The 25574-nt window shown below is 44.5% G+C and overlaps 1 protein-coding gene across 2 annotated transcripts in view; it reads right to left on the bottom strand.

The window, feature by feature from the left end:
- Window positions 1-25574, bottom strand: part of PNPLA1 (patatin like phospholipase domain containing 1) — a 61495-nt gene that overhangs the window by 34117 nt on the left and 1804 nt on the right. Inside the window, exon 1 of one of the 2 annotated variants that reach the window (XM_006195311.3) lies at window positions 1432-2045. The exons of the other annotated variant lie outside the window; for it this stretch is intronic. Coding sequence (XP_006195373.3) covers window positions 1432-1636 — 205 coding nt within the window. The 5' untranslated portion in view covers window positions 1637-2045. Of the gene's footprint in view, window positions 1-1431; window positions 2046-25574 lie in introns of those variants that run through there. 2 annotated transcript variants of the gene reach the window in all.

The following is a 25574-nucleotide window of genomic DNA, read 5'->3' as shown; positions in this document are numbered from 1 at the left end:
CCAAACCAGGTAGTTGACAGGTACTAAGCACTTGCCATGTGCCAGGCACTGTGATAAGCAATATATTCACTTGCTCTGTTAATCCTTTAACAACCCTGGGAATTAGGCACTAGTACAATCTCCACTGGACAGATGCAGAAACAGGCACAGAGCATTCAGTAATCTGCCCCAGGTTCACATCGATAAGTTGCAGAGTTGGGATCCAGTCCTGTGGAGCGGGTGCTCTGCGCATTGCCTCCCTCCCAGTGGCCTGTGCTCCCCACTTTCCCAGAGTGAAATCAGAGCTTGCTACTCTGGCTACAAGGCCCCATGTGACCTGGTCCCTGCCTGCCCCTCCAGCCTTATCCCCAACCTCCCTCCTCCTCACCTACCACTCCCCAGTCCCAGTGGCTCCCTGGCTGGTCCTCCACTTAGAATAGTCTTTCCTCTTCCATCTTCAAATGGCTGGTTCTCTCACTTTACTTGGGCCTCTGCTTGAAAGTCGCCTCCTCCAAAAGGGCCTCCCTGACCACCTTTACTAAAATAGTCCCCACTTTATTCTCTGACCCTTTCCTGCTTTAATTTTACTCATCAAGATCTAACCATTTCCTGATGTGACATTATAAGACTACCGGTTTGAGTGTTTATTACGTGTCTCTTCTCTCTAGAATTCCTCCTCCGGCAGGGCAGGAACTCCGTCCCCAGTGCCTGGAACAGAGGCTGGTGCAGAGCGGTAGTGCAGTAAATGAATAAATGCCCCCAAGCCCCGACCCTGAGGCAGCCCCTGTGGATGTCGGGCTGCTCTCGGACCAGGTCTAGGCCTGCTCTGTGGGGCTCAGAACGTGTCTGCCACTCTGGCACAGATGGCACTTCTGCCTCTGGGTGTGTGGCCCCATCCTTCTCACTGGGGCCCCTAGACTAGCAGGCAGGAGGTGAAGTGACGTCTCCCGCGTTTCTTCCCAGCTTCCCTCCTCCCTCCACCCCCCAGCTCCAGGGCTTTCACCTCCAGCCACCTGGAAGCTGGTCTGACGGGTCCATCCCCACCAAGATGATGAAGATGCGAAGCTCTCCTTCCCAAGGATATTGCATTTTAAAGGAGGCCAGGCAGGAGAAGCTCTTCACCTCAATGTATGACTGTGACATGGTGTAACTTCAAAGCCCAGGATGTCTGAGAGAGATGCTACCTTTCCCTCTCCCAGGCCCTGGGAGACAGGGCATCACGAGTAAGAGTGTTGAGGGAGAGGGACAGGCAGTTCCAAGCTCACCCAGTGGGTCAGAGACTGAAACTGGGCAGACCCCAACCTCAAATGCTGTCCACTCGACCCACTTCTTCCTTTCCTGCCACCCAGAAGGCCTGGCTTTGTTCCCCGAAGCATCCCCAAGCCATCCTCAGGCTCCAATTTGTGGAAACGCTCCACAGGCTCCCCAGGGAACTCAGAACAAAGACCTTACCCATTTCAATCCCGCAGATAACGAGGGCAGCAATCACCGCACCTGCCGACGTCCCGGCAAAGCGATGGGACGTTTCCAGCATCCTGGGGGCCAGGTCCCGAAAGGCGTCCACTGCCCCGGCCTGGTAGATGGAGAGGAATCCACTTCCCGAGAAGGAGATGGAATGAGGGGTGTCTGGGTCGCCCTTGAACACCTGTTCTTCCATCTCCCCAGCCTGGGGCCTCCAGTGGTGAGGAGGAACCCTTCAGTGCTGGCCGCCCTCCTGTCAGAACTTGCTGCCAAGCTTCCCTGCCAGCTGGGAGCCTGGAATGGGCTGCCTCTCCCCAGGTGGCTGGCACACCCACAGGTGGCGCAGGCAGCAGCTGCCTGGACCTGTTGAGCTCTGTCAGGAGGCAGCCCCAAAGGCTGGTAAAGGCCTCAGGCCCAGGACGCAGTGTAGAAGAGCCCCAGACATGTGAGCAGCATCTTGACCTGCAGTCACCCCCGTCTGCCCATGCTTGGTACCCCCAGGAGTGCTGGCTGCCACCACGCAGGGTCAGGCCCAAGGAGGAGGCCTCAGCCCTCAGCCCCAAGAATTCACTCATCAGGTTGCAAAACCTCCACTGATGGTTATTGGAGGTGCCTCCCTCCCTGACACACTGCAGCAGTAAAGGAATTAAATGCTGGCCTCCCTCCAGGAAGATGCTGTGCTCTTCCCAAAGGGGCAGGGCTGCCACATTGGCTCTGGTTTTTGAGGAAAACATGCTCACACCACCCGTGACCCCCACAGTGATACCCGTCCCTGGGCTCCGACAGGCTCTGTGTGGTATGCGTGATGTGTTACACAATCATTTTTAATTTGTTTTTCTTACATAAGTGGCCCTTTGCTTATTCACTTGTTTGTTTATTCACATGTTAAGACCAGCCACCACCAAAATTATAAAGGAAGAGCGGTTTGGCTTCAGGGGCCCCACCCACCACCACCTCTCCATCTCTCACCCTTTCTCCCTGCCTAACTCTTAGTCAGTACCTTCTCTCCAAGCCACAAATCTTTATACTGTCTCCTAAGTGTCCCAGAAGAAATCAGTCTGAAATCTCTATCATTCTAAGTGTTTGGGGCTTCATACTGTGTGATGTTCTTCTCACTTTGAAAGGAGAAATCTGAGATGCCAATATTTAATCCCAAGGATGAACAGCTTGGGACACCAAGTATGGGGGCATCTGGGTCAAGACAGAGAAGATTTGGAGCTCAAAGGGTAAGTGAGGCGGCAGTGGGTGGGAGGCGACCAGGGTTAGCTCCAGGAGGCACTGGTCATGCCCCTCTGGTGTGGTGCAATGTGGCCCTGGCATAGAGGGTCTTCCTCACAGTCCTCAAATTTCACTGCCTGAGGATGTCACAAAGCAACAAAGTGACAAGACCATGTCTCTCCCTTCTCCATCTCCCCCCACCACGGATCAGAGTCAGGATCAGAATTGGAATCGAGATACTGAGCCCCCTGTCCAATGCCCAGTGCAGCTCCATACTCTGTTAAGATGTGACAGCCATGCTCAACCCGCCCCGGAAAGCTCCCCCGAACTCTGTTGGCTTCACCGGTCTGTATTGGAATTTCACATTAGGGGCAGCACCCAGTGTTCGGTCAGCAGGGGTTTTTCTGTCTTGGGTAGGTAGTTCCAAGTATATAATCGTCTCTGTTTGGGAAGGGAACTTTTGACTAAATGTGTCTGCAACAGAGAAAATGTGTGCATGCATGTATGCACACAGAGCTGTGATGCAACCAACCAGCTAGGGTAAAGAGTAGGGTGTGGCTGGGTGGGGTCCAATCAGCTTTTGGAACATGGAGACACTGCCTCCTTCCTGGGAAATCCAGTTGGCCTGTCCAGCTCTGTACTGGGGGCCCTGGGAAAAGGGAGGGAATGGAAACACCATCCCCTAACTCAGACACCTACGCTTCTTGGGAAATAGCCAGAGAACCATACTAAGGCAGTCTATAATCTAGTACCAAATTGTGCAGGACTGAGATTCCTACCAGAATAGTTAAGAGGTGAGGGTGAGCAGCGTCGGCTGGAACCATCAGAGAAGCTATGTGACAGAGCCGTGGGTTGAGGGGTTTGAAGAAGCTGCAAGGAAGAGGAAGGGTATTGGCAGGGAACAGCATGAGCTCTTTACAGAGAGGAAATGGGCATGATGGTGGGCAGTTACACAGGATGAAGGGCTTTGGATCAGGCAAACACAAGCTGAATCCCAGCTCTGCTATTTATAGGCAGTGTGACATGTGTAACCTCTCTGGGCCTCAGTTTTCCTCAGCTATAAAAGGGACAATGATGCTTATGCTGGACGGTAACTATAAAATTTCAGACATGGCTGTAATTATGTCTGACACTTGGTATGTCTATTATTATCAAAGGGTAGTAAGGGCCTACGCTTCTGGAACAGGTGGACCTGGGAGATAAGGTGGAATAGAAAGGTGGGGTCAAAAAAAAAAAAACAAAAGGTGGGATCAGCAGAGGAAGGTGTGATCCATTTGCAACATGCAGGACCTTGGAAGGGCAATGAGACAAGCTGGAGGATGAGGAAGGAGGATAGCACTGCATCCTCCTAGGGATGTTGGCGGCCAGGGCAGGGCGGCGGCCGAAGAAAGATAAGTTAATGAAGCCATTGCCTCAGAGACTCTCAGGACCGAGGAACTGGTTGGATGGGCAGGACGAGTCATAGCTGACACCTCACTTTTAGTCTGGGTGTTGGGAGAGGTGGGGCTGCCTTGGCAGTCTTGGGAAAACTGGGACAGAACTAGGGAAACTGGGTGGAGGATGAGGTTAATCTAAGACATGTCTGGGATGACAGAAGGACACTGGAGCTTTGGAGGAAGGGCAGGGGAGGCTCCAGAGAGGCAGGCAGAGACCCCTGCCATTGAGAAGCAGAGAAGGGTAAGCAGCTGGAGGTGGGCACAGGGTCCCGTTGAAGGAAGACAACCCTGGAGTAGCATTCTCCTTCTTGGTCATCTTGCTTTTCCCAGTGAAACAGGAAGCAAGGCCACCTGTTCTACATGAACTGTGGGGGCTGGAGAAGGCTGAGGGCCCACCGCTCACCACCCTTTCAAAGACAGCCCCTTGTCCTGACTCAGCCCCTGGCGCCACGCTCCTCAGGCCTGGCTGTTGGATTAGGCAACGGTCCTCATGGAAGTAAGATAGTCTTTAGTTCCATGGGGACAGTGGAGACCAGAGCAGGAACAGCACAGCCTCTGCGCAAACAAGCAAACTGGAAATTCATGACTGGGCATGAAAAGGCTCCATCGGAACTGTTACTGTGTTCCAGGTGCTGATCCTGGCAGAGTGCTCTGTGCATCTGACGAGGCTGGTGGGCCGCGGCTCACCCATCCTGTGCCTCGGTGTTAAATGACTGAGACGGTTCGTCTCATTTCCCTTTGTTCCTGACATTATACTCAAAGTCCTATGAACTACATGTGGACACCAACAAGAAAGGATCACATCCCAACATTTTTGTGTTTGATTTTTAAAGTCCACTCATACTTCTCTCAGGTGTTTTACACCACGTTAATACTATGCACATGACTCATCGGCCCCTGAGGAAATCGCATGCAAGAAACTGAGACTGCTTATCACACATAATTCCAACAAGACAACCCAAAAGAAATATATAGAAGAATCTAGATTTTCCATAAACATAAGATATGTGAAACCACCCATGACACAGCTCTGGAAGAAAGACGGCATGAGGTTCCAGGTTAGCTTTTCATCAACAGTGCAGCACCCTCTACTTAAATCTTGTAAAATGTTTATTTAGGGAGGAACCTGGTTGTTCCTTCATGTGAGAGAGTATGAAGGTCATGGCATTGACCGTGAATAATCGTGCCAGTAACATTTAACCTGAATCTAATGGAGGCCTAACTTCCAGTTACTTCCACGTACATACATATGTGGAGTATGAAGGAACAAGTTAAATGATGCCAGCTGAGAACAACCAGACAAACTGAAACTGGGGGATGAGCTGGGAGATGCCATTGTTACTACACAGCAGCCATTCCCAGCCCACTTGTTCCTTGCCCACTTCCCTATAAAAGCAAATGAAAAGCAAGATACTTGGTTTCCCAGCCTCCCCAGCAGCTAGAAGCCATCATGAGATCCAGTTCTGGCCATGAGAAATAAGAGGGAATCTGTTGGGTGACTCCCAACAAAGATTTACCTCCTTGATAAAAAGAGAAGGTACATAAGGAGAGCGCCTTTCGCCCCATCCCCCTTTCTTCCTGCTGGAGATGTTGTCCTAGGAGAACATGGAGGATGGAGCTATGGCAGCCATCTTGTACCCAATGGGGAAACATGGCAGACACACTGAGTGTGTTACCTATGGCTGTGTGAAAAATTACCTCAAAACTTAATTCCTTCAAATAACAAATCTTTATGATGTTACACAATTTCTGAGGATTAGGAACCCAGAAATGGATTAGCTGTGGGGGTGGTGGGGGCAGTTCAGGCTCAGGTTTCTCATGAGGTTGCAGTCAAGCTGATAGCCAGGGTTGCAATCATCTCAAGGGTCACTGGGGTGGAAGAATCCACTTCCAAACACACTCTCATGGTTGTTAGTAGGCATCAGTACTCAGCTGGCTATTGATAGAAAGCTTCAGTGCCTCAACACATGGGCCTCCCCACTGGGCTGCTCACAAGATGCTAGCTTGCTTTTCCCAGAATGAGAGATGCAAGGGAGTGAGAGACAGTAAGAGAGATAAAGAGTGTGAACCTCAAATGGAAGCCATAGTCTTTTTATAACACTCTCAGAAACGATAGCATCCCTTCTGCCATGTTCACACCCCTCCCACATTTACCAGGGTTGGTCTGCGTGACCAGAAGGTGGGGATTATTAAGGGCTGATTTGGAGGCTTCTCTGAGGATAGCAGAAGAGAAAGAAAGAGACTGGGTCCTTGAGGAGATTGTTGAGTGACTGCACCAACCCCCAAACCATTTGTACACTTCCTGTCATATCAGATAATTGAATGCCTTTATTGTTGAAGACACTGTGCATTTGATATTTGTTGCTAAAAACCTCATGACTGATACAAGGACTATTAAATATTTCCAGTAAGATGTAGAAATATTATCTTGAGAAGAACAAATTAAAAACATGCCCTTTGCTTTTAGTAAAAACAAAAGAAATACTTTATGGTATAGACAGTTTGTTATTATAGTTGAAATAATTCTGATTCATGAAAATTATGAAAATTTTAATCTGAAAATTTCAGAAAAAATTCATTATACCTTTCAGAAATGTTTACCAACTATTACTTTTGCTAGAATAAACAGAATATTTTTTAGAATATTCTAAAAATATTTAGAATAGAATAGAATATTCTTCCTTATTCCTCCTGAAAAACAAGTGGGGTTCTGCAAACTAATTGAACAGTGCTCTGAAATAGCACTTGCCTTTTAAGGTCTGTGACTTAATTTTTGAATAGTTGATCAACACATAGTTATATCCTCTGTGGGGTGCAAATGATTACACCTTTCCTAAAAAAGTCAAAAATTAAAAAAAAAAAGACTTAAGGAGAGAAGAGAAAACTTGACACTGTTGAGATGGGGACAGAACTTATTGGCATCCTGTCATGTTGTTCTTTTATATGACCTTGAGGTCATTCATGCAGCCTAAATCATATCTTCTTATCATTATGAAACAGCTCAAACATAAATTGAAGTATCAAAAAGAGAACAGCAAATGTCCATGTACCTACCAGGCAGACTGAACCAATCTTAACATTCCATCACATCTTGGACAAATATTTGTTTGGTTTTTAAGAAATGAAACATCACAGATAAAGGTGAAACCTCCTTTGAACTCTTTCCTAATTTTACCCCCATTCTCCCTCCCATGTTTTTATATTTTTATTATATGAATGTTTTATAAACAATAGATAGTATTATTTTATAAATATTTAAAAATTTCACATAGGCAAATACATTGACCTATTCTGCAATTTGCTGTTTTCATCCAGCATTGGAATACATGGTTCTACTCTTTTCCATGTTACTGCTTTTGGTAACCAATTCATATAAGATATGACCATGGGACAACATATTCATCAGTCTCTTGCTGATGGACAATTCAGGTTGTTTCCAGTGTTTTACTATGCAGTGAGTACCCTTTTATACATCTTCCTTTACGTCATATGGGAACTTCTCAGGGCACACAATGTGGGTGTATCAATTGTATCTATGGGATTTTAGTTTATGGAAGTGACTGAATGAGGACATAAAGAGGCTAATGCCAATAAAAAAATTGTATTACTTACATCCTGGAGACAAGGGGCATGCCATGCCATGCAAGCCTATGTGGGGAAGCACCAGGTTTGGTTAGGAGGAAGATGGGATGAGGGGAAAGCATGACCCAGAAACTTGGTTATGTTTTCTGCAAGAAAGGCAAGGCAGGGCAGGAGAAACAGCTTAGGATTGGCTGGTTTAAAGTGTCAGCAGGCTCTGGACTATAGAAAATGGTCTCTAGGTGTCTAGTACCTAGCCCTGAGTGATTAGGGCAGAGAAATATGGCTTCCTGGAGTGTAAGAGCCAGATAGTGGAGGTTGTTCAGAGCATGGGCTCTGGATCAGTTACTTTGCTATGAAAGGGGTGCTTTCAGCCCTTTGCTATAGCTAAGAATTGGCTAGCCCTGGGAGGGGTGGTCTCTCCCAGCCAGGGAAGCCACAAGTGCCAAAGCATCAAGAATACACACAACAGGAAAATATAGGAAAACAGAGCACTTCTTCAATTTGACTAGGTGTTGCCAAATTGCTCTCTGGAGTGGTTGTGCCATTTTACACCCCCAGGCAATAAGAGATCTAACTGCTTCCCTTCTCTTGGTATTACCAGATTTTTAAAATGTTGCCAACCTGAGGGGTGTAAAATACGATCTTGTTTCACTGATATTTTCCTGATTATTTATGAAGCTAATTATCATCTCATACATTCATTGTCCTTCCAGGATCCTCTTCTCTGAATTGCTTGTTCTTAGCCTTTCCCCACTGGGGTGAGGGCAGGGTTTGCCTTTTGTTAATAATGTGTAAAAGTTCACACTAATATTAGCTCCGCTGAATGCACTGTAAATATTCTCTCCCAGTTTGTGGCTTGTCTTTTAACTTTTTTTATAATGTCTCTATAGTACAGAAGTTTAAAATTTTAATGTAGTAAAATGTATCATTCTTTTCCTTTATGGCTTATGTCTTGTGTCTTAAAGTCATAATGATGCCCTCTCATATAAAACAGAGTCTCAGTTATTTTAAATGATTTAACCATCAAGAATAAGCTATTCGTTCAGTCTATTGAAAAACTGATCTGGTGGGCAGTTTGGTGCCATCTCTTCTAAAATAAATTCTTGTAGGAGTTTGTCCTGCAGAAATACTCACAGCAGGCCTCCCCCCCAAAAAATATATATATGTACAGGGTTATTAAATACAGCACCAATCGTAATAGCAAAAATCTAGAAGTAACCTAAGTATCTATCAGGGGAAAGCTAGTTAAATTAATTATGGTGTATATATTCATTTACCATATAATGTAATTCTCTGCAGCCACATAAAGGAATAAGAGAGAACTGGATGTGCTCATGTGGAACGTTCTCGGAGCTATATTGGTAAATAGGAAAAATTAAAAAAACAAAAACAAAAACAAAACAAGGATCCAAACAGTAAGTATAGTATGCTACCATTTATATTGAAAAAGTGGGGAAAGATTCCCTATGTGTATGAATGTAAAATTTCAGAAACAAAATTACTGAGGGTGACCACTTCTGAGGAGGGGGACCAGGGTTTGAGGGTGGGAGGGAAACCCATTTTTCATTGCCAATCTCTTCTTCTGTTTTCATTGTTACTCCCACCATTACAGTAAACAAAGAATTGCTGTAGGTGGTACCATTTGCTGTACGTCGCTGTTTGTTTTGGCATTTGAAATATTCTGAGGTGAAGAGGGCCTTTCATTCCAATAGCTGAGAAGAAACCGAATTATCAGAAGTGGGGCAGGAGACTGGGCATCATCGGGGCAGTTTGATTACATGTGCTCTGCAGCTGGGTCTGAAGGCATACAGGACAGCGCTGGCAGCAACATGCTGGTTGATGAGATCCAGGCTTGCCTTTGCCGGGGAGAGTAGGGAGTTATCTGCGAACCAAGGAGAGGTGGTTGGGAGAAGTAGGGAATGAGAAGTTGTCTGTGGGATGGGCGTAGGGTCAGGGGACAGAGGGAAGACAACAGAAGTTTGGGGGGGGGGGGGTCTGAGCCAGTTGGATTCGCCCAGGTCCCTGCAGTCCCAAGACCAGCTGTCTGAGTCCTGCAGTCTGAGCTGCCACAGGCTCTAAGTCTCCTTGTACCATCTGGCTCCAGGGTAGGAAGAGGCTCTACACCTCCTCCCCCAGGGGAGAAGGAGAGCTCCCACCTTAAAGGTACTGACAAGCAATCCTTGGAAGAAATGCCAGGCTCAATCCAGGAAAATGCTCATCCAATGATTGAGAATTAAAGGCATCCTGAGTTTACCCTTATTGAGATTTAAGAAAGGAAAGGGATTGGTTCAGCATCTGTAGAACAAAGACAAAATGTGCCCCAGGGTTGAGTACAACTACCTTTCTCAGGGCAATACAGTGTAGCTGGTCAGGGAGCCGGGCTGTCTGGGTTCAAATCACAACTATGTTGATTTCAACTCTGGAAATTTAGTTAACATCTCAGTGCCTTAGTTTTCTTATGTATAAAATGGGAAAATAATACTTAGAGGGTTGTCCTAGAGGACACTTCCTAGAGGGTTGTCCTGGCATATGGTAAGTACTTACAAAGTACTTAATTCTTTATTTACTGTAACCTTTGTAAATTCATGGCAGCTGACACCCTAGGCAGTGACTTGGTCAGCACGTGGGGGTTGGATGTGTACCTGCGGTGGATGCACATTAGCCAGGCTCACAAGCCTGATGAATAAGCTGTAACCAACCAGTTCATTCACACCAGCCAGGCCGGTGCTTGTAGGTGGATCCATCATCACCTTGCTCTTCTCTCCTCTACCCCTGTGGAAGCCCAGATTATACTCAGAGGCTCCTTGGGGGAATGGGGACACTTCTGTGTTCTCATGTATTTCCCTGGCGGCTCCCACTGCTTGACTGTCAGCCCTGTAGGGGAAGGCACTTTGGTACCTAGGAGGATGGCAATTCATGATTGTCAAACAAATACATGTTGAATGAGGAAATGGTCATCATGTGTTCCTAGTCTTAATCAAACACTGGAAACAATCTAAATGCTCAACAACAGGGAGTTGTTATTAAACTGTGGCCCAGTCACCCCACAAAACCAGTCATTGAGAAGAATAATTATAGTGACCGTATAAAAAGATAGAGAAATGCTTGTAATGTAATCATAGAAAAAACAAAAGAAATCAAAATGGTCTGGGCATGATGTGGCTCAATCTTGATGAAATTTTTGTTTTGTTTTAAATTTTAAACTTAACGTTTTTGTTTTTTTTTAATTTTTGAGGGGGAAAGTAGTTAGGTTTACTTATTTGCTTTTAGAGGAGGTACTTGGAATTGAACCTAGGACCTTGTGTGTGCTAAGCATGTGCTCTACCACTTGAGCTATACCCCTTCCCCCTGTACTGATGATATTCTGTCAAGTGAAAAAGCAAGATTCTGGAAAAGGAGTATGATATGATGCCACTCGTGTAAGAAAAGGGAGCAAAGAATATGACTTCACTTGCAGTTATAAGCACAAAATACCTTCGACTGGCACACAAGAGACTGAAAACATGGGGGGCTTCTAGGGAGGGGATGGAAAGGTGAATAGCTGGGAACAAGTCACTGACAACACTTTTGTACCTTCTGAATGTTGAACCAGTTGAGCGTGTTTCTGATTCAAAAATCAAATAATTAAAAATATTTCCTGGTATGTAGCAAGGTAAAATAGATCAATGTATTTTTTCCTACTATATTCCTCAAGTCTAAGGCATAATTCTAATCCACATTTTATGGTTTCTGATATTGGAATCAATGGCCATTCTTAATAGTTTCTTGTGGTGTTTTTTTTTTTTTTATCTCCTAAAAAGCTTTTACTAAATCAATGCTGAGTCTTAACATTGATAGTATTTTAGAGTCAAAGATATATAGTACATAAAAATGTGGCACCTGGAAAGGAACTGTACCAATAAAAACCATTGTGTGGTGGGATTATGGGGAAACTTTCTTTTCCAAAACAGTCCTTACTGATACTTTTACATTATCTTTTCAATAGTTTTTAAAAGACATACTTTAAACTTTCTTCAAGAGATAATAATTTTAGAAGGAGGCACTGCCCAGCACCGGGATGTACACAGCCTGCAAAGCAGCAAACCCATGAAAATCACGACTTCCTCAGCTTAGTTTAGTTTAAATAATTATCAGAGAAAAACGCTGGTCCTTAATTTTAGCTGTGGTTATAAGAAAAGATCCATTGGCCTTGGATTTCTCCTGAGAAACCTACCTTCTGGGAACAGTTTGTCAAACCTGAGACAAGGCTTACTTGGCCACCCGGGGTGCCTATTCCAGCAATCAGTTCAAACCTCAACTTTTCATCATATAACGTATGGGATATACTAACAACTGTCCAAATTGGTGACTTGAAGTCTGCTAGGAATTGACTAGTAGAAAATTTCATGTTTACAAAGTGCTGAAAACCCTTATTACTCAAAGTGTGTTGTATGAACCAGCAGCAGCATCTCATGCCCCAGACCTACTGAATCTTAAGATTCGCATTTTTAACAAGACTCCCAAGTGATTCATATGCACATTAGAAACTGAGAACCACTGTAAACTATAAATTGCAACAAAGGTGTTAGCTGCAGTATTATTAGTGAAAACAAAAGGCTAATAATAATTTCTTAATCTGTTTTCAGAGAACTTCATGTACATAATCACCTCATTTGGTTTTTACAGCAATACTGAGAGCTAGAGTTTTTAAATCTCTGTTTATAGAAGAGGAAATGAGATTCAGAGAAGTAACGTGAAACTTACTATATTGAGTTTTGATTAGTCCTATAGTTTGGGGAAAAGGTTGCCAGTTCATTGTTCAGGTACTCTTGTGGTTTTTCAGTGATGCAGACATTTGCTGTCTAGCCAAACTGGGGGTGAGCCCCTGCTCGTCCCTTTGAATATCATTTTCCAGTTTCTGCTAGGACTGTGCTCCTCTCTCCATGCCCACGACTGTCCTGTCCCTCAGGAGGAGAGAGATGACAGTTCAGTTCACATGGCCAGCCCCTCAACGTCTGTTTATCTGGAGCCCAGAGTGGTCTCAGCCCATGTGTGTGTGTTGGGGTGAGCGTGGGGGTGGTCTGAGGCCAAAGCTGAGGGTTAAGCAGACTCTATAGCCAGTATATTGGATTCCTGATCTGGGAAGCCAGATAGGTCCTTACATCAGCCCTGCAAGGACTTTTTAATTCTAACTCCAATTAGAATAGCCCATTCTATTCAGAGGATCAGGACCAAGATGAGATTAGGCTGTGACTGAAAATAGTTCAGGATTAGTGAGAAAAGAACAGAAGCATTTATCAAGAAACCTAATTATTATTTAAACCTAAGAGTTTATTGTTTAAAAAGCAATTCATCATGTTGGATTATTTACTTTGCTACTTAATGGTTATTTTGTTTAGCTGTTTGATGAAGGGTTGGAGTTTTGTTTCTAGAAAAGATGAGGAAACATATTGCTTTCTAGCTCAATTAATGATATTTAAGGGGAGAGTATAGCTCAGTGGTAGAGTGCATGCCTAGCCTGCACAAGGTCCTGGTTTTAATCCCCTGTACCTCCATTAAATAAGTAAATAAACCTAATTACCACCCCCCTCCAAGAAAAAACAAAGCACAAGTGGAGGTTTAAAAAAAAATTGTGAGATCTCTAAAAAAAAGAAAGAAAACTAAAAAAAAAAGGATACCTATGATTTAAGCCCTTTATTCAGATCATGTAAGTTCAGAACAGGAGCATGGTACCCTGACTGTAAGGAACTTAAGATGAAAAGGACAATCCTGAGCGCTAAGCTCTCAAGGTGAAAATAGCCATAATACATACTAAGTTCTTCCTGAGTCAGTGTTACATTTTTAATGTTAAACAAAATTCTCAAGTGCAATGATAGAACCATTCTGGAAAGCAATTTGGCTATTTATCAAGAATAGTAGTAGTTGTGTCTTTGGTGAGGCTCACTGCTTTCAACATTTCTTTGAATGAGTTATTCCACTTCTGGAAATTTATCCTAAGGAAATAATCTAAGGCATAGGAAACACTCTAGCCAAAAAAGCTCGCCACAGCACTGTTTTAAATATTTGAACATTGAAAATGCAGAGTAGCTGAGAGTAAGGAAATAGTTAAATGACCTACAGTGTATCCACCTAATGATTTATTAAGTAGCCATATTTTAAATGATGCTTACATTTAAATTATATTTGGTATTGAACTGAACTGTCCCTCTATTGCCTTTGATCCAATATGTGGAAATGGCTGAAATAAAGTTAAAAATGAAACGTGTAAGGCAAAGACTATTTGTAAAGTACCAGCTATAAAATTTGGTCTAAGATATATTGGTAAGGGCCTGCCCAGACTATCATCGTCTTCTCTATCCATCCAAACCCAAAGTCAGCCATCTGTCAAGTCCTGTGCTGACTCCTCAGCCCTCCCTCCTCACAATTCCTATGGTACACATTGGCCCTTGGCATAGGCTACCTTGTACAGTTGGTGTTTTTAGTCAGTACGTGTCTCTCCCACTGGGATCCTTGACATCAGTGACTGGGTTTTAAACCACTTTTATTCCACACAGCATGCAGCTCAACCCTGCACCCTATCAGTCACCAAGTCCCATTGATTTCACTTCCAAGATTTCCTCAACTCTATCCTTTCCTCTCTATCTTTTCACTAAGCCTCATCTCTCACATGGATTCCTGCCACGTTGTAGCAATCAATGTTCTACCAGGGTGCTTCTGGCTGCGAGTAACAGAAAACTCAATTTGGAGTGGTTTAAATAATAAGGAAAGTCTGTTCTTTTTGTTTGGGAGAAAAGCCCTTTCCAGAAAGCTCTTCAGAAGATTGTCCCTTGGGGTCCACTGGCCAGCACTAGGTCACATATCCATGGATGCTTGGAAAGCCATTGTCTGACAGTTTCCATCTCTACAGTGGGAGTGGGCTCTGCCAGCAGGAAGGAGAGAAAGGTGAAGGGGCAGTTTCTATTAGGCAATCACTAGTATCAGCCCCAAACTTCCTGCCTTGGGTCTCCCCACCCCTCTAATCCATTCCCAACACTGCCATTATTTTTTCATTCATTCATTTAATTAATGATTCATTCATCATACTAGTCAGGTTTGGCTAGTTTATGTTCTAGCAAGGGGGAAGGGAGAACACAAAGATCACACCGCCTTTTACCTGCTTCCACCTGAAGGTGATATATATTAAATCTGCTTGCACTTCATTGGCCAAAGCAAGTCACATAGCCACACCTAACTTCGAAAAGGCATAGGGATGAGATCATCATTCATGCTGGGTGAGCAGCAATAACAATTGCCAAATTTCAACAAATATTTATTGAGCATTAACTATATGCTAAGAGAAGTGCTACAGATGTATGGGTTAAAAAAAAAACTGTTCTGAAAGGATTTTCAGTCTAGAAGGAATTGTCTACCCTTCTTTTACGTGCTCAGGCTAACATTTAGAGATTTCAGTTGTGCCACCTCTTATATTTTTATTGCATTAAAAAAATAGTTTGGCTGTCTGCCTGCATAGGCTGTAAAACCTTAAAGATGTCTCATTCCTCCTTGTAAACCTCATAGCTAGAATTGTGTCTAGTACTTGTAGAAACTTAATAAATGTTTGTTGAATGATGTATGAGATAAGATGGGCTCAGCTACAGAACAGGAAGCCCAGATGACAGTGGCTTAAACAAACAGGGTTTGTATTTTAACATAGTGAGAAGTCTGATAGCAGCTGCTGGGGTTGGTTTCTCTGTTCAATGTCATCCAGGACCCAGGCTCTGTCCAGCCTTATACTATGATATGTTTGGCTTCTTGGCTTTTCCTCCCTGTGATCATGTCTGTGATCATAAGATGTCTGCCACTGCTTCACATAATATATTTATTTTTAAGGCAGAAAAAAGAAAAACAAAAAACCAGAAGGGGCAGCAGCAGGGAGCTCTCCTCTGGTGACTGCCCCTTATAGCAGGGAACAAAAGCTTCCCTAGAAGCCACCTGATAGCTTATCTCTCACGGTCAAAACATAGATCACACAGCCACCCCCGCTTCGAGCAAGGCTAGAAGAGAGAATAACCAGATTTCCAGTCTCTGTGGTTGGAAATGGCTAAGAAGGGGCTGGGAATGGTTTGGGCAGCCAACCCAAAGTTTCACCACAAATGAAGAATATATGTTCAATAAATATTTATTGGTGGAAGTTCAGCGTTTTATGATCTGGTTCTTTACTGATTTTTAATAACATATAAAGAACTCTCATGACTACTGCATCTAACCAATGTTGGGTGCATCTTCTGCTCATGCTGGGCACTACGGAATTTTCCCGTTCAATCTTTGCAACTCTGTAAACCGGTATTATCAATCTGTTCTACATATGAAGAAACTGAATCCCAGAGTACTTAAGCTGCTTGTCCAACATGTTCACTTACTACTTAGTAAATGATGACACAGGGGTTTGAACTCCAGTGTCTGAGTCCAGAGCCCATGGTCCTACCCTAGAACTTGAGGTCTAGAGGGGAACAGAGAGCTCATCAGACACAAGCCCTTTATTTTCATGGTGCTGAGGCGCAGAATGGGAGATAAACTGTTCAAGGTCACACAGCAAGCTCAAGTCAGAGACAGGCCCAAGACCCAGGAGTCCTGACTCCCAAGCCATGGTTCCTTCTATTAGATTGGGCTGCCGCTATTTAGAAACCTCACATTAGTTCACTGATCTTTAAAAAGACAAAAATGCTAAACTTGGGATCCTGTGGACAATTTAGTTTTAAAAAAAATGCATCTGACTTAAGAATAAGTTGTATCCTTTTTTGGAGTCAAAACTTAGTGATTAGTTGGTTCAAACTCTTTAACCCATCTCAGTGGAAAGTCTAGTCTGTACAGAATTTTTCAGTTCTCAAGAGATAAGAAGAAGGAAAGAATGTAATGGTCAGAGTCTCAGCTGGGACTTACCGAGATTACTTCAGATTCCAAGCTCATGACCCAGAAATGCCTTATTTGTGGTGTTTAAACACATCCTGTATAACACAGCCTTGGGAAGCTTTTGATAGAGTAAAAACATGTGTATAGTTTGAATTCCACTTCTACCACCGACTAGCTGTGGGACCCCATGACCTAGGCCCATTGGGAGAACTGAGTGGAGCTGATGTACAGAAAGCACCTGGCACAAAGTGGGACTCTCGAGGCATCAGTTCCCCTTCCCCTGCCCTCTGGCACTTCCCCTTCGGACTTGGGGCTGAAATACCGCCAGCACCCAATTTAGCAAGCAGTGCCTACCTTGTCATACCACATCCTGTTTCAGAGGGTCAGAGTGCTTTTTGTCGACAGCACTCAAATCTTTCAGGGGAAAAAGTTTGCTTAAATTGAAAAGTCATTTCGGTATGGCATTTAAGAACCTAGAGCATCAAGGTTATAAGCAGAGGCTCTTGAATCACACAGAGGCTCTGTCACTGCCTAACTACGTGTGTAGTTGTGTAACCTCCTGTGTCTCAGTTTCCTTCTCTGTACAATGGGGGTAAAACAGCACCTGCCTCAGGGGGCTGCTGTGGGGGTCAGATGAGGGAATGTGTGTCCCACTGTAAGCACATCATACAGGTTGGCTGGAGCCTCGCTAGATCCTTTAATCTGAGACAGGCTGGGACCTGGGACCCTTTACTGCAGTGCTTGCACCTGAATGTCTCCTCAGCAACAGCAAACAAAGAAACAATAAGGGAACTAAAACTACATGCGTGAGCAGTCAGGGCAATTATGAACAATAATATAAAAAAAGGCCACGAGCCAACTGCCACTTCTGAGATGCCAGGAGCAAAAGCAGGGTGATCCCTGCACATGATCCCTACACACAGCACCACCAAGGGAGTGGGCAGATCACCTAAGTCGCCCCTCTGGCCTGACCCACCGATCCACCCCTACCCTCACCCTGTTTAAGGAACCAGCCCACCCGGCAGCTCAGGGAGCCAGCAAGGGAACCTGTTACTTGTTTTTGCTCCCTTGTGCTATAGCAGGAGTCCCAGTAAAGCCTTGCCTGAATTCCTAGTCTGGCCTCTTATAAATTTCTATTGATTAAAGAGTCCAGGGACCCAAAATGGTGATAAATCTCTTCCACAGAGTTTTTCATGAGTATTCAGTGTGGGTTAGACAAAACATTTTCTCTGCTTCTTTCAAGCACAATCAGGCAAATGACAGCACGTTAACAGTGGAGTGGGGCCACATAGCAGGCAGCAGCAGGGTACCCAGGACTGCAGGGCAAGACTCCTGGGTTCGAGCTCTGGTTCTGCCACCAGCACTCATGTGTCCTTCTGTTCTCTGGGCATCAATTCCCTGCTTGTAAATTCAGGGGTTGTGGGAGGTGACTGGTTAGGTCACTCCTGGCCTTAGATGTCCGTGCTAATCACGGCCATCCAAATGTCTTCTCGGAAGCCTTAAGTAACCAAGAATGGTAGGAAATAATAGTTTAGTAAAGGTTTAGAATTCTGTAATTTGGGCTTGAGAATGAAGAACTCTTTCAAGATCTCCTCCCAGAACAAGAAGAGCCAATTAGGAAGGAATAGCAGCATTCTCCTTGGGCAAACTTAAGGAGTCTCTGGCTTGTCTTCCTTATCCTCTCATCCTGCCCCTCCACCTTCTCTATCCCTCCTTGGACACAATGTGATTTCCATCCTCCACTTTTCCCCCAGATACTACCATAAACTAGCTCTCAGATCCTTCTCCACATGTTGAAAGAAATTCATTCAACAAACATGAACATTCACTGAATATGCCTGGGCAGTGCACCAGGCACTCTTCTGATGCCAGGACAGAGCAGGGGACCAAGGCACAGTACCTGCCCTCATGGGGCTGATGGTCTATGGGGGCAGACAGAAGCAAGAAAAGTAGACAAGTGAAATAAAAGGTAGAGCAGGTGGAGTTGATGGAGAGCTGGATTGAACTGGGCTGGAGTTTTGCCGAGTATTATCTAGCAGACTCAAGGTATGGGAGTGGAGGGTGTAGACAAGAGAGGAGCCGTGATAACTAACCATGGAATTGAGGCAGGGAAAGGAGGGGAGGAGGGATTTGAAGGGGTCAGTGAAAGGTGGTGAAGTCAGTGGGCTATGGGGCCCATGGGAGAAAAGGTTTGAAGAGAGGAGCTAGAAAGAGGTTTGAATGTGGGATCTTTGGAGAGTTCAGGGCTTGAGTGTGGAGCTGCGAAGAGAGCCCACACTGGGGGAGGTCCCTGGGGAAAAGGAGGCTGAAGAACAGGGAGGCCAGAGAGTCAGTGGATCAGGCAAGTGGATGGCGAAAGCACCACGATGTTGGGATGAGTTGGGGAGAGCACAGTGAGCTGGGAATGAAACTGAGCAGGACTCTTTAGGACCCTCTCAGGTATATGAGCCCCCCTCCCATGTCCCCCATCTCTTGAGGTAAAAGTCTTTGCTTCAAGCCTCCCCTCAGTCTCAAAAGGCCGGCTCAAGAGTTAATGATTAGGAAATGTGAACACACAGAAACAAAGAATAGCTGTTGGGTTGGGAAACTGGTAACAATTTAGACTATAAATCAGCCACATAGCAGAGTCACTGAACTCCCAGCTCCCTGAAAGATAGAGATAACAAGGTCTGGCACACATTCCTAAGTTGTTTTTATAGAAACCAGACCCCTACCCGCCTCCTTCCCTGCCATGAAAACTGCTGATGAAAACACCTGAGGCTGGTTGGGACCAGAAGGTTGAAGACACTGACTCCTGAAACATCACCCTGTTACTTCATCACCAACCAATCAGAATAATATCCTCGAGCTGATCAGGCACCCTGCAATCCACATCCCTAATGTTGCCTTTAAAAATCTTTTCCTGAAAACCATCAGGGAGTTTGGATTTTTTGAGCACACGCTGCCTGTTCTCCTTGCACAGTGCCTGCAACAAACACTGTCCTTTTCCTTCACTACAACCTGGTGTCAGTTGATTAGCTTTGCTGTCTGTCAGGTGAGTGGACCCAAATTCAGGTTCAGTAACAGGAGCTAAAATCCTCAGAGAATTAGTAAAATAGTGACAGTGGTGGAGTCATATATAATAGGTGTGACTTAATGTTACTTTTGGGGAAAAACTCTTGTTTTTAAGAACTACAGAGAGGGACAGAGCTGTTTATGGAGTGAAAAGCAGGCCTGAGCATCAAAAGATTGAAAAACACTTGGGAACATCTTGTTTTATTGAGGATCAAAGCTGTCAACTTAAGGTATATAACCCTACTTTTGCAACCCTAAGCAGCCCTAAACTAGTGAGAAGGTGTTTAGGTTTTTAACAGATGAAGGACCTTCCTGTCATCCCTGAAATACCAAGGAAAGAGCCACCATTTCAGCAGAGGCTTTAGATAATATTAGAATGATAATTTATTAGCATCATATATTAAACATCACTGATTAAGAAGCAAAGGTGCAGATGAGTTAAGAAAGTGGGCTTTGCCAAGCTCTGCTTCTTACCACTCATTTAACGTCACTTGTAGCACAGGGATAAGGGCACCTACCCTTTTGGTTTCTGAGAAGTAAATGTGCTAGTATGTGCAGAGGTTGCCTGGAACGTGTGAGGACTTGACAAATGTTGGCTAGATATTCTAATCTTTCTAATCGTCGTTGGCAAATAAACAAGAAAATAAATTCAGGCTTTGAAGGCTCCGGCCATTAGTATTTCTGTGTATGAAAAAACAGCCAGAGAGTAAGGCTGAGATAAGAGTCCCACCTCTGCTAATCATGTGACCTTGTGCAAGTTACCCAGACTCTCTGAGGCTCAGTTTCAGGGTGGAAGAGGCATGATAATGTGATAATACCTCCAACCCACCTGGACTATTGGGAGACTGAGAATAATGAGTTTAAAGGGCTTAGCTGAAAAATGGTTGCTGTAGCTGTTTCACCAGCCAGGGCTTTCTACTCCCCAGATTAGCTTCCAAACTTCCTGGAGGACATGTGCAAGTCATCTTTTCCTTTCACATATGATGCTCCAGGCACCCAGCCCATGGGAACCCTGTGCCTTCAGGATACCAGGTCAAAGCAGTGTGTGTCGGGGACTAGGGTTGAGGGGGGTGTCCTGAGTCAAATGCAATACAATGCTTCCTTCATGCTTCCTCCCAAAGAAAGAATCCTGCAGACCAGCTGCTGGGCTCTCTGCTGAACCCCACATCCCATCATCCTAGGCTGCACTTCTTTACTCAGCAATTAAAAACAATTCTCAAACCTAAATGTGCATCTGAATTGCTGCAGATCAGATTCCTGGGCCCACCCTAAGACCTCACTTTGCCCACTGAGGCCTCTAAGATGGAGCTCCAGTCACATCTCCAGCGCCCAGTCCCACAACATTTACACTCATGTCTCTCCCCAAATTACTCACTGATTCTCAAGCACACTCAAACCTTTCCACGTTCAGCCTCCAGTCTTCTGATTTCAAGGGTCTTCCCATCAAGAGAGATTACCCCACTTGCCTTTTTAAATGATGCCTATCTCGATAGATACAACTCAACTATCTCCTCCCCCAGGAAGCCCCTCCAATTTGGGCTTCCTTCGCCTTCCTCTGGGTGCCGTCAGACCCTTGCATCTACCATAGTTATTAGCATGGCATCTTGAATTAGAAGTCCTTGATACCAAGGAAAACTATGACCCACAAGTGCATGAACATCGGCCCCAATCTGTCCCAAGCACCAAAGAAGTGTCACTGTCCTCCTTTTATAAAGAAATGAGGCCCAGGCACATAGAGGTTTGCCTGGGCAGCCCAGCTAATAGGTGCTGGGCTGGGAACTGTCCTATGTCTTCTTGGTTGTTTTGTGTATCTGTTGCCCTGCCCGCTCTGAGACTATCCACTCTGTGAGGGCTGCCATCAGCTTTCTTTTCCTCTCCTTCAGGGCCAGGCAAAGTCTGGCTCCTTGGGGAATACTATTTCTTGAGATGGGGACAGCCGTAGCAAGGAGGAGCTGGGCTAGGACCATCCCTGAGGAATTTGTGTGAAGGTGGGGGGAGTAAAGGGGAAACAGGTTGGTTCAGAGAAAAAGGGGGAAGATGAGCATCAGCACCTGAGAGAAAAGGTGCTGTGGTGAAACCTGACAGGGCAGATACAGTTTCCATCCTGGAGAAGTGGAGGAATTAAGGGAATTTGCCAGAAACAGATATGTGCCAGGCCAGAGGGTAGCAAAAATTGTCTTCCATTAACAGATACACACTACTATATATAAAACAGATAAACAAGGACCTACTGTATAGCACGAAGATCTATATTCAGTTCCTTGGAATAAGTTATAATAGAAAGGAATCTGAAAATAAATTATATGTATGTATATGTATAACTGAATCATTTTGCTGTACAACTGAAACTGATGTAATTCAACTACACTTCAATAAAAAAGAAAATAAAAAAAGAACTGTCTTGCATTTTCATCCAAATGTCTCAGAAGGTTCCAGGTAAGAAACCTAGATATAGACTCGCCCACATACAGATGCACTTTACCACTGATATACAAAGCTATTCATTGCAGAATTGACTGTAAAACACTAGAACCAATTTAATGTCTATCAGTAAGGAATTGGTTAAATCAGTCAGATTTTCATATGATAGAACATTCTCCAGCTCAAGAAAGAGGAAGTCCTTACTGCTCTGATATGGAACAATCACCAAAGTATATTTTAAGTAAAAAATGCAACGTGCATAATTAGAGAAATAAAATGTAAACAACAATGAGTTACAATCTCACATGATCAGTCTGGAAAATTTTAAAAACTTATAATGCAAGCGTCGGCAAGGAGTGAAGCAAAGGGAACTCTCAAACAGTTGGAAAGTGTGTGAATTAAAACCACCACTCTGGGAAGCAGTTTGCCTTGAAGTTGACAATGTGTGTTCTAGGCCCCTGCAAGTGCCCCCAGGGAAATCTTTACCCTAACCAACCCCCCAAAGATATACACCAGGAAAAACAATCAAGAACATTCACACCAGTGCTGTTCCTAGAAGCAAAAAATTGGAAGCAACCCAAATGTCCTTAAATAGCGTAATGAAAAATTAATCGTGGTATCTTCATACAGTGGAATTCCATACCAGAGTGAAAGTGACTGTATCAGGACCAATGAATCTCAGGACTGTAATCTAATCATGGGTGGGATGCAAGCAAGTTGTAGAAGATTCCATGCAGTACACTTCCTTCTCTTCAAAATCCAAAAAGTGTAAGACACTACACAATATTTATTGTATGGTGATATAAATATAAGGCAGAGGGAAAAAAAAAGCGTAATGGAAAAAAAAAGCATGATAAGCATAACATTCAGGACAGTATTTAGGGGAAGAAGAGGTGGGGCTGGAAAGGGCCACTTAGAGGATTTTAAAAGCCCTGCTTCTTTGTCAGGACAGGTGTTAGGTACCAGGTAGCTTATTGTATTGTGGGTGCTTTTTTTTAATTTATACATATTGTATAACTACTATTTTTGTCTACTCACTATTTAACAAAAACAATTTTTAAAAATGAGGCCTAGACCAATATGAACAGTATGATACCATTTGTATAAAAGAGGGAACACATACACACAGGTGCACACGTACGCTGATACTAAACTACCTCTGGGAAGTTACACATGTAACCGATAAAACTGGTTGCTTCTGGGAAAAGAATTAGAAGGCTGGGGACAAGGAGGGAGATTTTCTTGAATTTTTAAAATTTTGAATCACGTAAATCAACTGAAGTTAAAAACAGTAAATAATAATAAAATTTGAAGAGAGAGAGAGACTGAGAGAGGGAGTCAGAAAGGGGAGGGAGAAGGGAAGAGAGAGTATAAGGGAGGGAGGAGGAATGTCTGGGTTCTGGCAGCCAAAACCTTCCAAGCCAAGAATCACAAGTGGAGCCAGAAGCCCTGTGGGATGGCCCAGGGAGGTCTGTGTCCTCCTCCCTCAGCCCAGGCCGACCCCACCACGCTCTTACGCCTAAGGACAGAGTTGGCTTCACATGGTTGCCCACATCAATTGGGCTCAGCAATCTTGTTTCCAGAGCTTTGTTTCTAAACAAGGCTCCCTCCCTGGGTCTCTTCACCTGACCCTACGGTCTTATCTCAGACCTTCACCCACCTGTGATCTGAGTAATTCTTTTGAAGTCACTCCAGTGAGCCTTCATCCTTGATGGCTCTGAAGTGTGTGTCTGTGTCACCAAGGTCAGCCAACAGGAAATAGGCCATTTTCATCCCCTCTTTAATCCTCCCCTCAAGGACCCAGTGTCCTTTGCTCTACTGCCTCATCAAAACCTGCCCACACATTCTTTATCTCCACAGGATACCAATAACTCAAAGGAAACGGGGATCATGGGCAAGTCTCCAAGGATCATGGCCTTGCAGGCATCAGCCAGTGGGCAAGAAAAGTTTTGGACACAATGTGCAAGGGATGCCTTCTGCCCTGCTTGTGCCTGGGTTGCCTGAAGACTGAAGTGTTCCCAGCGTAGGTCTGCATTAGTGAGGAGGCCTCTGAGGCTGGGCTCCTTCCCCCAGAACACAACCACCAGGGGTGAGGAGGAGGGGGCCAAGGAGGGGGCCCAGGAGGGCTGTCTTACTCTGAATTGAGAAGTACCTTATTCTCCAAACAGCCAAAGCAGGAATCTGGGTGGGCACCACAGTACAGCTCTCCTATCTCATCCAGACCCTAAATGGGGGTGGGGGTTCCCCAGCTGGGCTAGGCGGACACCGACTGGGAAGGAACATGAGGAACTTTCTGCGGCACTGGAAATGCTCTGTATTTTGGTCTGGGTGGTGGTTTCATGGATGGATACAAATGTAAAAATTCATGGAGATTAAACTTACAGTCTGTGGACCTTAATTATTATACGTAAAGGTATACTGAAAACAACAAAAATATTCTTGGTCTGAAGTTCCATTGCTCCAGCCCCCTGACCTGACTACTCAGCTGCTGGTTTTGCCTTCAGAAGAGTGTGTCCATCACTCTTGGAGTGACCTTTTATGCCAGGTGCTGGTGGCTGTACCAGAGGGCAGAGAGTGGGAACTTCTCAAGCTGGAGAAGAAAATATATGAAGTTTGGGGGCCTCCTCACTCAAAGGTGTTTGAATATGTGGTGGGATTTGGTCCAGGAATTATTTGAGGGAAATATACCCTAGCAAAGTTCCTGGGATAGAGATATTTAGCTCCCATTCAATTTCAACTGCAAGAGACTACAAAACAAAGGGAAAAAACAGAACAACAATAACAGGCAATGGTTGGCTTGGGCCGATTCACGATACTCGGCAAGTGAGGAAAAGTTAAACTGGGGCGGAGGAGCTGTTGGGCCTTGTGTTCCAGTCATGCCGAGAGCTTCTGCAGTGATGGCAGACAGCTCCCCGCTGATTCCTCAGCTACCTAGTACAAGAAAATAAACACACACTCTACCAAGAAAACACATGAGACTGTTAGGAATTACATTAAAATAGTGGAAATGGTTATTTCTGGGTAATCAGAAGTCTTACTTTCTCCTTTGCACTTTAAAAAAAATTTTTCAAATTAGATAGCAAAGAACAAGTTTATAGTCTCTTGTGACCAGCTCAGATAAAAACCTTCGGGGGTCCTTCTGGACTGTGAAGCTGGCAGAAGAGGCCCTCCCCTGGGCCTATGTGCATCCTACACTCTTGCCCATCAGGAACCATCAATGTTGCATCCCTCAAACTGCCTCTAGGTCCCCAAAAGGGTCCAGTACAAAGCAGAAAGGAGGAGGAAGGAACTCAGACACTGCTTCAGAAGCAAGGGGAGTTAGACTGAAACCCACTACTTCCCACCAGCCTAACAGGTGCCAAGCAAAGGACCCACAATGTTCTTTGAAATAACAACACAACCCTTATGAAATTGGAAATAATAAGCTTTTTCTACTCATGTAGCCTGGGAGTCCTGGCCCTCTTAAGAATATTAAAATTGTAGAGAATACTAATCTCTCTATACAATATATACAATATAGTATGCAATATATAAAAATAACATATTAATACATTT

Source organism: Camelus ferus, chromosome 20 (genome assembly GCF_009834535.1).
Source record: "Camelus ferus isolate YT-003-E chromosome 20, BCGSAC_Cfer_1.0, whole genome shotgun sequence".
NCBI lineage: Eukaryota > Metazoa > Chordata > Mammalia > Artiodactyla > Camelidae > Camelus > Camelus ferus.
This window is presented reverse-complemented; position numbering and strand designations above follow the sequence as displayed.